This window comes from Cupressus sempervirens, chromosome 9 (assembly GCF_028749045.1).
Source record: "Cupressus sempervirens isolate cs-2001-9-10 chromosome 9, ASM2874904v1, whole genome shotgun sequence".
NCBI classification, from domain to species: domain Eukaryota; kingdom Viridiplantae; phylum Streptophyta; class Pinopsida; order Cupressales; family Cupressaceae; genus Cupressus; species Cupressus sempervirens.
Genome location: NC_143126.1, coordinates 492849088 through 492862144, shown reverse-complemented (window position 1 = coordinate 492862144; position 13057 = coordinate 492849088). Strand labels below are relative to the sequence as shown.

The 13057-nt window shown below is 34.6% G+C and overlaps 1 protein-coding gene across 1 annotated transcript in view; it reads left to right on the top strand.

Moving 5' to 3' along the window:
• Positions 1 to 1984: 1984 nt before the first annotated feature.
• Positions 1985 to 13057, top strand: part of LOC149539484 (uncharacterized) — a 49425-nt gene continuing 38352 nt past the window's right edge. Inside the window, exon 1 of the mRNA XM_089800721.1 lies at positions 1985 to 4142. Coding sequence (XP_089656847.1) covers positions 3527 to 4142 — 616 coding nt within the window. The 5' untranslated portion in view covers positions 1985 to 3526. The remainder of the gene's footprint in view (positions 4143 to 13057) is intronic.

Here is a 13057-nt window from a genome sequence, read left to right as displayed (position 1 = left end):
AGGCTCCACATAAACAACAATCTCCCACTTGGAGACTGATCCTGTAACAATACCACTACCACATGGGGCTCCCACTGGATCAAACCACCCTGGACTCTGTTATTCTTTTATTCATGTTTAGTCTAAAAGACCAACCGAAGCTGAAGAGGAGTTCAACTTCTCCCTTGTTACAACCTTTGTCAACATATCTGTAGGATTGCCATTTGTATGTATCTTCTCTAGCTTTAACTGTCCATCCTCCAAAACTAATCGAATGAAATGGTACTGCAACTGTATGTGCTTGGTCTTAGAATGCAGAGCCAAATTCTTTGTAAGATGAATGGCACTTTGACTATCTGTGAACAAATAATTATCCTTCTGAGGATGTCCCAGTTCTTCTAAGAAGAACTGAAGCCATATCATCTCTTTGGCTGCCTCTGTAGCAGCAACATACTCTACCTCTGTAGTGGATAGAGCATTAATCTTCTGTAACCTAGAAACCCAGCTCACAGCTGTCCCACCAACAGTAAAGACATAACCTATAGTACTCCGCCTGGTATCAATATCTCCTGCCAAATCTGAGTCAACATAGCCCTGTAAATCAATAGTAGAGCCCCCAAAGTGTAAACACTTATTGGATGTTCCTCTCAAATATCTGAGAATCCACTTGACAACATTCCAATGCTCAAATCCTGGATGACTCATATACCTGCTAACGACTCCCATTGCATGTGCAATATCTGGCCTAGTGCATACCATAGCATACATCAAGCTTCCTACAGTGGAAGCATAGGGTACCTTGGACATCTTATCCTTAACATGTAACTAACCTAGGTTGCATGATAATAATTAATAAAAGAATTAATTATTACATGCCTCAAGTTTAGCTCAAGTAAACTAGAGATAACAAGTGACTTAATAATTAAATCAATATGATATAATTATATGATTTGATTAATAAGAAAAAAACTTTATTACTCTAAAAGTTGATCTAGATCTCAATACAAATGAAAAGGAATTTGTAAGAATCAAGAAAGCGAGTTGATTGTTAACTAATTGTTTTCTTTATAAGGAATTTCTTTTCTTCTAACACGAATTAGATAGTATAAATCTTAGAAGATTGGAAATTTGCATCTCTATAGCGTCTTGATAGAAATTAGACAGAAACATTAAAATGGTTTTGTTGAGAGACAGAGTAAATTTGTTTCGTATTCAAGTTAAAAATCTTTATATCGTCATTTGTAATATATCAATTAAAAATTGAAATAATAGTATTTAAATTGAGTAATGTTACCCTTGTGTGTAATAATGAACATTAAAACAATAAGTACTCATTTATGCAGGTTTAAATGAGTGTACCATTCTAAATCGAGGCAAAATGAAACATTAGTGATATTTGATTATGCTAAAATTTCAAATAGGAAGTTTTGGTTATAAATGTGCTTAACTAATGTTTTGAAAGACTAATGTGTTATTTGAGCTTGAAGTGTCTTAAGATGTAGGAAGAACAAGTAGAATGGAATAGGGAGAAGGTCTATATTAAGAACAACATTTAGAACGGAACAAGACCAACACTGCAAACAAATTATTAAATAAAGGAAAGGAATGCCCAAAATAGAAACTTAAAGGTGGAAAACTTAAATTGGTTCACAAAAGCAAAAATGATAAGGTGAACATTTCAGGAAAAAAGGAATGTCATTGGAATAATCTTAAAACTAGGGTATGCCCCTTTTAAAATTATATTATATAAGACTCGAGCAAGACTGCAGTTTTTCTTCGTTCGAACAATTGTGTAATTTGATTTATTAATTTAATATAATTTACAAGGCTTAAAGATCACCCAAAAAAATTGAAAAATATACCAAAAAAAAAAGAATAATATAATCACCGACAAAATCATAGAAAAAGACCCATATCTCAAAAAAAACAAAAACAACGACAAATTAATAATAACAATAATAATAATAATAATTAGTAGTAATTAAACGCGTTCTCGTAAGTATCTATTTTACGGAGAGGAAGTCGTTCTGCGGTTATTATTTTTATTACTATAAAAAATATTCATCGAGCTTTCTTCATAAATTATTAATAATATTCGCTCCAAAATTACCCGATAAGTAATAGTAGCAAAGGCGCTCGTCTTCTTTCTGCGCTGTGCGAATCCGGCAAACGGATTAAACAAAAGCAGAGTTAAGGCGAAGCAAATTACTATCTTTTTCCTGAAACAAATTTCCGCGGATCTCAAATTTGGGAAAATCCGGCATGGCTGAGAATTGATCATGGAACGTGGAAAAAGATAAGTTGTTGATAAACTGAAAAATAAGTAGTAGGTTGTTTTCAGAATTTAAATTTTGTACGAAATTGAACCTTTGGAAACTTGAAATTAATGTACGTACAGTCAGTAAACGTAAACGGCATTCACAGGTGCAATTTGGCTTTATAAGAAGTTCTGATGCGTGTTTAGGGTTTTCAGGGTTTGAATTTGGCGGTAAGGCTTGGAAATTTGGAATTATCTGCGAAGTCTGGAAGTAGTCGCTTTGTACAGCATTTCTTGAATCTTGTTTTGCAAATATTTTGAAAAGATTGCCGCAAATTTGGAAGGTCATGATATTCTTTAGGGTTGTTAGGGTTTTAATTTGAGAAAGAAAATTGCCAGCAGCTCTTAAAAAGAAATTGTTTTTCAAGCAGTACCTAAATTTGCAAGTGGAAGCTGTGGCTGGCGTTTAGGGCTCTAATTTGGCATTTTATTGATTGAATTGTTGGAAATACTGCGATCTATTTCTATTGTTTGACCTTTGGTAGTCCTTAGTTTAGCAGAAGGGGTTGAAAAACTAGAAATAATGCCAAAGTTTGCAAGTTTATGATCTGGCTAACAACAGCGGAGTGGATTTAGTCGTTTATTAAGAATTGCAGTAAGTTTGAACTGCTGCACTCTGTTTCTAGCGTTTTTGGGGTTTTAATAAGAATGGCTTGCAACACAGCTTGAACTGTGGGTTCGCAAATGCCAAAAGTTGCAACGTAATTCTTTTGCCAGCAACTGTATAATGAATTTGTTATAAATTGTAAATTTGAAGCTCTCCAATCAGAAGTTGAAAAGGTGGCAACAGGCGTTGAAGCATGCTGTACAAGAATATCAACATTTGCAACTAAATATTTTCACTGTTAATCAGAGATTGAATTTGGCATTTCTTGAAAGCATTTGTACCTCCTGAAGGTTTATAGAGCATCATGGCTGTAAGTTATGGTTGAACTAATGACAAAATGTTCGCCTTTAGATGCTTTGGCTGGCAATTACCCATCAACTTTAGCATTTTCTTTGAAGGATGTGTTTCAAATTTCAACTGTTGCGATCCAATTCTAGGGGTCAAATTTGTCTTGGTAGCACCAGGGCTTGAAACTACCAGTCAAAGAATTCAAAAAATTTCAACTAAAAGCTTTGCTTAGCAAATTTGCATCGAGTCTGGCATTTTCTTCAAGAGTTGCTCTTATCCCGGAGAGTTCTAATCTATTCCTTGGGCTTTCAGAATTGTATATTTTGGGTTGAATAATGGAAACATCTGGAGGGAACACTGAAGGAGGATTTAGGAGCAATGGTACGAGAAGATATGGGATGACTTTTTCAGCTGCAAATCTGATTCAGGCACCATTGTCTGCTTTTTTGGAGTATTCAGGGCTTTTGAGAGGTCGTTCTCATCACCATGATAGTGAGGCTACAACTATGTTGACAGCTGGAGGTGGTTCCTTCAGGGATAGGGCAGACAATGGCGGAGGTGCTGAGGTGTCTATTAGGATAATTGGAGCAGGGGAGCAAGAGCATGTGAGGGTAGGAGCAGTTGCATCTAATGTTGAAGAAACAGATACAGTTAATGGCGGTAATAATAATCATATACAAGCTTCTTCAGCACCTTTGCAGGGCACGGGAAATGTTGATATTAGTGGTGGAGGAAGTGTGGGCTCATCTTCTTCAGTTACACCACTGACAATAAATTCTGTACCTAACAATGCAGAGACAGATGCCAACGAGAATAATAATAACACAAATGGAAATGGAAGGGATACTGCATATCAGAGATATGATATTCAACAACTTGCTAGATATATTGAGCAGATATTGCCATTTTCCTTGCTTTTGTTGGTAGTCTTCATTCGACAACATTTGCAAGGTGAGTTTCTTGCAATGTACCTTAAAAATTTCTGTGCTATCTTATTTACAAAATAAAAGTGACGATTCTGATATGTGAATGTTGTATGAAGTTTTCAGTAAGGAACAACTGACTATTTTATTGAAACTCGTATCATTTCGAACAACGTTCACATAAAAATAAGGTAGGGGCAACTATAAAGCATCTAATTATTATGTTAGTATCAGAGAGGATGATTGTAACATATACCAAGGGGTGTGCAACCGCAAAGACTACTTCTTGATGGGCAAAGATTTAGTGTGTATACTACGGTACTACCTGACAAGTTTTCATTGTCTCACAGTAATTGCCAGTGTGCAATAGACTGGCACATCTATTACTTTTTTTCTTTTTTCCACTTGTTTTCACTTAATGAGGTTTTCATTTATTTTATTAATGTCTATGGCCTACAGAAGATCCTCTGAGGTCTGTGGGGGAAGAAAATCCATTTATATCATTTCATGCCTGATTTACCATGTATGCAATTAAATGTATAAGTTCTCTTATAATCAAAGTCCTAAGTTCCATACATCTCCAATGGACCTTTTTGCATATGGCCAACCCCATGCATTGTGTGGAATCCTAACAGCTGGCACTACAGACAGTAAATCATCACATATTTTTCAATCTCGACTCCTCCTTGATTACATATAAATATTTATGGTAGATATATGTTATGCTGTTTGTCTGTTTTGACTGTCAGGTTATTTGAGCTTATAATGAACTGACATAATGCATGGTGTTCTTTCAAATAAAATCACAAAGTTATTGTTGCTATGTACAGGCAGTTGTTGGACTGATCTCTAGTTAATGCAATCTTGTTCTCCCATATTGTGCTTTCTACAAATTCTCTACTGCCTTTGTATTTATAAAATTAATACTTATTATATTATTACTTCTCTTCACCAAATGAGTATTGGAAACATCAGCATGTAGTATTTATGTTCTTATGAGTTGGTCAAGTTATGGTCTTGCAATAGATTAAGGGGAAGTTTATGATGACCACCTAAGCTCTCCAAATAACAGAAAATGTAAACAAGAAATTGTCAAAAGGGATGAGATGACACACAAATCTGCAGGCCGGTATTGGAAATCTTCAATAACCAGATATTTAGGAACCTGAAAAAGCAAAGTTTATTGAAAAATAATTAAAAACAAACTAATAACCATCTAAGGAAATAGGAAGGTGTATGAAATGATATAGCGTGAAGTTTTGTGCTCCTACAGCATTGCAACGAGTGTTAAAATAATTGCTAATGAAGACTAATCGGAAAAGATTTAGCAAGGTGTGATTAAGGAGAAGAGGTCGACTAATATATGTAGTAGCTCAAATTACCTTGGTGGAGTAACTCAAGAAGATGAGAGCACTTCTTAATATTAATGGAAACACAGATTTATTGAAGGGAAAAGGAAAATACCAAGAAAAAAAGTACAAAGTACTCGGATAAAAACTGAAAATTATGGCAGTAGAATATAATTTATGTTTTCAATATTATGAAAGTCAATTATGAACAATGGAGCTGGTCTTAATCCTCACAATTTAATAGAACAGATGGTAAGAAAATCAATATAAGATGAACTCAAAGGACTACTTGCATGTATAAGCCTGCATCTTTGAATGTGAACAAACCTTGGTTATTGCAGAAGTTTTCTGGATTTGAATTATCATGGCATTTAATTTTTTTTGATAGAAGTTTTGGGCTCAAACGACAACTACTTATTGTCATTCTGAACCTGAAAATAAGTATCAAAAGTCATCTGAAATTGATAATGTGAAAATCAGGGTAAGCCTTACTTGAACGGAATTAAAAAATTTAAAATTATAAGGACAATCAGGAAAATTCTTCAGCACTTAACAAAGATTTACAATTATGCAAATGGCAGAGTTTAGCACCTGATCCGGTCGATCAATTCGAACAATCATGTCTATGATTTATTGACAATTTGACATATAGGAGAGAATCTTTATACAGCACTTCAGGTCAGTTCTTTGTATACAGGAAGTTTTGAAGGTATATTCTATAACTAAAGTCTAAAATGATCAAAATATTCGATATAAAATAAAGGATTGAAAGACTCCTTCAATAAATGATTACAAAAGATCTTTCCAAGATGCTAAAGAGTGTGGCAACTAAGACTTGGTAACAATGTCTATAGTTGCTCCAACTCTCAGTTACCGATTCGGGCACATGAATCGGATTCATGGATTCCTGATATTTTTTCCCATTAGGATTCATGAGTACACACACACGCCTGTGGGTCCTTGGGGATTCATGACAGATTCATGAAGGATCCTTGTTTTGGACTGTGGATTCATCTGGATTCGCGGTCCGCAGATCCAGACAGATCCACAGTCCAAAACAAGGATCCTGCCCAAATCCGGACGAATCCTGGCACAAATCCAGCTTTGGATCGGATCTGAATCCGGCCTCCCGGGCACGAATCCGGTAAGTAAGCTGAGTCCAACTACTAATGAGGCTGTGTAGAAATACCTTAATCAGCATGGTCACCATGATTTGGGCTGTCTTGAACTATATCATCAGGATGCTGATCCAAGTTGTCCTGAGGGAAATTTTCTGGTGCTAGTTATTCCACATTTTTGGAATACTCATCAAAATCTCACTCTTTTCAGGTGAAGCAAAAACTCAAGGTGTCTGATTTGTGGTTTCCTCACAGACCATGTTCCCCTTAGGGTCTTATTATTGAGAACTTGTGTTGGAGACCTGTTATGAAGGTACACACCTGTGTAAAGTGCTTCAGACCAAAACTTGTTGAGAACATTCCTGCTTTCTAATATACATTGGACCATTTATGTAATAATACTCCTCTCAATTACATCATTCCATTGAGGGATATAAGGTTGAGGTGAATTGACGTTTAATTATAACGTCCCCTATTGGGATCTCCTTTAATTTAATTATTTTTCTCTGATTGCAGACACTTGCTAAAATTATTGTCCACATTTCTGAATGATGATCTCTGATCTCTCAATGTTAAAACTCTCTCTATATAGTTTATTTATTTATTAAGAGTCACATTTTTTCATAAATATTATATTATATTAATATTAATTACATCAATTATATTAATTATATTAAATTAATAAGATAATATATACTATATTAATAACATAATATATATTATATTTATAATTATATTTCTTATTAATATTAATAATATTATTTTAATACTATTGTATAATATATTTTACTTTATATATCATAAATAATAATATTTAGTTCTCAATTTGAATATATTTTGCAATGAATATGGCAAATTTTAACATTATTAATATATTATTATTATTTTATGTATAAATTATTTAATTATATGGATTTATTATGACAGGAATATCACATTAATTCTGTGTTCAGAACAGAAGATAGTGAATTCATTGGAACAGAATTCACCCCCTTTGTCAGACAGAAGAGTGATGATTGGACATTTTGATACTTTTTCTACCAAGGATTTAAACTTCTGAAATTCATTAAATACATCTGATTTTGCCTTGAGCAAAAAATACTCATTTTTCTACAAAAATCATTAAAAAACCAAAAAAAAATGCTTGGCACCATTGATCGATATGGTATTCATTGGTCCACCAACATCTGCATGAAGTCGAACCAATTGAAGGACCTTTGATGCTTCCTAGCTCGTCCTTTTGAAATGGAGTTTTGTGTTGCTTCGTTGCTTGGCAAGCTTTGCTAACACCTTGTATTTGCTGCTGGATCCTAGGTAAGCCTTCTACCATATTCTTTTGAGCCAATTGAGATAGACAAGATAGGTTGAGATGCCCATAATGTTGATGGCAAAGAGTATTAATAGAAGATGAACTCTTTGCTGCCAATGCTTTGATCCTAAACCTCTTCAATGTCAACAAGCCGATAACAACTCACGATCTTCAACGCCAATTGCAATAGATTCCTTGGACTTCTTGTCAAAATTTTCACACTTATGTGCACTGAAAATTGACATCCACCTTGGGACAGTGGTTCATAATCTGACTTATTGACAGCAAATTGAGCCTCATAACCAAATGATGTATGCATTGAGATAAAAACAGGATTACTCCCTCTAGAGGCTATTTGAACATTGCCTTTGCTGACAACCATATACTTTTCACGATTACCAAAGATAACTAAATTGAAGCAAGCGTTATACTCTGTGAACCAATCTTTTCAGTTTGTAAATGCTCAAGATGCTCCTGAATCAATATACAATGCAAAAGACTTTGCATGATTTACTAGTCATTTGGCTATGAATGCATATAAGGCTAACTTCTTTGAACGCTTTGCAACATGAGCGTTTTGTTAAGACCCTCCCTAGTTGGAGTTTTGGTAAGCCAACTGCTTTCTGTAGACTTTCTTCATAGGACCAAGTTTACCACAATAGTGACATGTGATAGATTTTAGATCCTTTGATTTGTTATCAAGTTTGCCTCCTTTCTGCTGAGTGTTCTTGCCTTTGCCTTTGCCCTTGCCCTTGGCAGTAAAAACTTTTCCCACACTTATTGAGTCATTGCTGCTAACAAACTGTTTCTTCCTTCTGTTATGCTGCACAAATCACCAAACTTCAGTTCGATATTAGTAGATTGGATATTTAAAGTCTCTATGATGAGCTCATAGGACTGTGGTAGGCTTTTCAGTGTGATGACAACATCTTACATCTTGTGACCAGTGGCCTCCAGTCGCGAATGTCTTTGATTTTGATTAAATTTTCCTATAAAGACATTTCCTCATCCATCATGATTGAGAACTCTGGACAACATATTTTAAAGGAAAAAGGCCCTTGACGAGCATAAAGGCTTTATGATTAGGCTTATTGAACCTGTTCTAAACTTTAACCGCAATTGATGGACAAGTTTATTTACCAAGTATAATCCTGATTTTTTTATTAAAAAAATGTTCAAAGAACTTAAGAATATTTATCTCAAAATGTTTAGGGAAAAAAGGCTGTGATTTTATTAAAAATTCAAAAATAATTCTTAGCGAATTTTCTGCCCTGATACCATAAAATGATAGAAATATTTGACTTAAAACAAAGGAGTGAATGTCTTTAAATAAGAGATTAAAAAAGATCTTTCCATAACAGAAATGATTGACAACTAAGAAAGCAAACTAAAGGGAAAGAAACAAAGAAAGTTTCAAATGCTATTCTAAAGACATGATTGACCATTATATTAAATATACCAAAATATTTTTTTATGATAACTTCTCTGTTATTGAATAAATGATGCATCACAAAATGGGATTGTGTTCTTAAAAAATGCATTTTCTTGATAGATAATATCTTGGTATCAATGAGCTTCTCTGCCATTTATTACCATCTCAAGCATTATTATGTCTTTTGATGCCTTGGTTTATCTAGCATCTGTCAGGCTTATTGGGCTTATTATCTCTGACAGATATGTTGTAGATGTGAACTTCTTATATAGGAAGATATATTTGATGCCAATTTGTGGGTGGGAATAGTGTTAAAGTTCCATTATGTACTATTAATCTGCCAAGTTGGGTGCTAGCCTCAAACATTTTGCTAAATTGAACTCATTTAAAATGACTTCTTCACTGTTGGAGCTAGATACTCCGCCTGACTGTTTTTTATTTTTATTTTTTAATTTCTTTGGTTTTAGTGGGTTAAGATGAAACTATTTAATTTCCAATGGTACTTGATACATATTTTGCAATTTTTTAAGGTTTCTGTAGTACATCACGAATTGGTAAGTAAGATGTAGGTTTAAATAAATTATATTTTGTTTGTTAGGTGACTAGAGGTGCCAGGTCAGAAGCCCTTTAACCATCCATCAGCAACCATAAGGTTGTTGACCCTGTTTAGAGATTTGCAGACACTGAAAATTCAGATATAGTTCTTTGAGGCATCCCCCCAATAGTGGTAAGGCCTAGTTGCACTCATTTCCTGAAGCAGAGGAAGGCATTTTCTGCATTTTATTCAAACACGATAAGATCTAGGGTGACAATTGCAGGTGTTGCTCTGTTTGTGATTTGGCTATGATATTTTATCAAATATGGAAATAAAATTTGAAGAGTTCAAGGTATTTGTACTAGTGGCTTCAAGGATTCTTCACATTTGAAGACAAAAGGCTTAACAATGAATTGCAACCCTATTGGATATTGAAGGTGATGTGATAGCTGTTTCAGTTACTCTTGATATAAACCGTCCAACTAAGGAAAGCCAAGATGGTCACCACTAAAACCTTCAATAAATTGCAATCTTATTGAATATTGAGGGTGATGTGATAGCTTTTTTCTTTGTTCTTATCTCAAGTTTGAGCCATCCCCTAAGGAAAGCCAAGGGAGTCACTATTGAAACCTTCCGGGTGAAAGTTGTATGTAAAGTTCTTGTATAAAGACATGCTAATTTTTGACATTGTGATTATTGACTTAGCCTATGCCTCTGCATCCTGCTTTTAGTACTTTGATCACATGATGATTTTACTTTGTGCTTTAAAGTTCTCAACTATGGCTCAATGATACAAGGGGACTCATCTTGTAGGTTTTAAGGCAAAGTCCCTAATTGTTGATGTTTCGGGGAAGCGGGATGCCTTGGGAACATTTCCCTGCCATCCCCAAAAAATGGATCTTTTTTTTTTTCTGAGATATTTCTGATTGAGGGGCGTCTCAGAGATGCCCAAGGGAAAAGGCTGGCCATCCCTGACAGATTGGGGATGGCTCATGAGGCACATCCAACTGCCCCCTTTTTTCAATTTCTGCCTTATCATTTTAGTTATCCCAAATTGTTTTCTCCTTGCAACACGTATATTGCTTTGTTTGTTGTAAATCTAACACCCTTTGCAGCTTTTCATTGCTGCCCCTCAAACTTTTGGTGCTCCTGACTTGAGTCCAAGTTGTGCTTTTCATCATTATGTTTTACAATTTTGACATTGTGGAGCAAAGTTATAGCCTTTGGGCATTTTGGTGTAAGTGGTACTGCTATTTTTCTGTATGCACATTGACATGAATTATCAATCATGGAAGCAATAAAGTATTACTATTAATTTGTTTGACTCCCAACTGAACTCTATTGTTGTGTCTTACTTTTGATTCTATAATGCATATGCCAATATGATTAATTTGCAACTTTCCTCATCCTAAAAAATGGCCTAAAGAAATCCCCTCCTAAAATGTGTCCTGTTGTCCCCTCGCATCCAGTAGATGATGGAATTAATGGCACCATTATGCAGCTATCCCTATTGTAGGTAGCCATTCTCCATTTTTCACATTCACAACTTGAAGGAAAACATGTGTTGCCAATTTTCTTTGTATTATCTTTGGGATCCTTGGCTGTGGATATTAAGAGGCATGTTTGCAGGGATACCCTACTTCCTCAAAGGATTGTTCAGTTGGAATTTTTTAGCCTTGACCATTCTTCTAAAGACATCATCAAACAATATAGTGGCCCCTTCACAGATATTGTTTAGGTTGTCGGCCTTTTTACTTGGAAAACTAATGTTGATTAGAGTTTTGCTCTCAATCTCAATTCCACTTCTTTTCTCTCTGGGGAAGTGCTTTTGGCATTGGGTTTTTGACAGGATACTTTTGGGTTATTTGCATTGTTTACATTGCCAATGTTTCCCTATTTAGAGTAAATCTCTCTTTTATTTGGTTCCTTTGCATCTAATTTTAGTTTTTGATGTTTTATTTTTGGTTGTTGCAGTTTCTTTTGATTTGCTTTAATGAATTTCTGCGCTCTCCAGTCTTTTCGCGTAATTTGGTTATCGTGGATATTAATATAATTTGTTTTTTCTTTCTTTCTATCTATCTTTCTTTCCTGGTTCATTCCCGTCGTACCTTTTTCCATCATAGATTCATAAAATTCTTATCATAGTATAATCATTTTCATTTGTACAGTAAAGTGTACTATTATTGACATAACTTCGTTCTAAACAAAACAAATTTATAATATATCATTCATTAATGCAAGTTTACCAATTTTTTAAAGAGAAGGTTTATCTTCCTCTTTTGCATGAATTGGTGTTCGATAGAACTGCTCTAACATTGTAGCCATGTACAATTAGCAATCTTATTTCTTGTGAAAATAACACCTCTTACAGCAGCAGTAAAAGTGTTGACTGTGAAAACAACACCTGTTACAGCGCCAGTAAAAGGATTGTTACATACATCAAACACTGGGCTTCTACATTCAGAAGCAAGTCATCACTGTTCAGGGCTATTAGAATGAAAATATAATGCTTTTTGCATGCACTTGTCACCTCTTTGGCCAATTTGCCACTCAGCTGTAAATATGCAAAACATGTCTGTTTCAAAAACAGCTTCTGTATACCATGAACATGGTTGAAATGTGAGAATATGGATGAGAGCTACCATAAGTTTGCTAAAACATAGGCTGAAAGAGATCTAGCTAGTGCTCATATGTGTCTTACTATATAACCTTATGTCATGATGGGTTGTTGCTTATTTGTTATTTTTAAATGTTCTTTGGTAATTATGATCATCTCGAGAGATACTTGGCCTTTTCTGAATCTTTGAAACTATTTAAGGGCCCTGTCTTGTCCAATTGTTATTTGCCATTTCAAACACAAACTGCAGAATGTGTGTTGACTTGGTTTTTTGGGAGCTATAGCAGTGGAATAATTTTCAAGTTGCTTATATAATTATATTTTAATGTTGCAACTTACAAGTACAGAGGTGCTGGAAAAGAACATGTATTGCTGTAGTGATGGTAAACTGAACAAATGGATTTTTTAGATGATCTTTTTATCCTTCAGCATGGAATAAAATAGATACTTATCTCAACATTTATGCATTTTTGGCTGAATCATATAATTCATCCCATCCTTGGGTGTCTTCTTAAAAAATAAGGATTTAGCTATTGATTTGGAAGATGCTCATCCTTACTGTACTGCACCTTAAAATTAGATG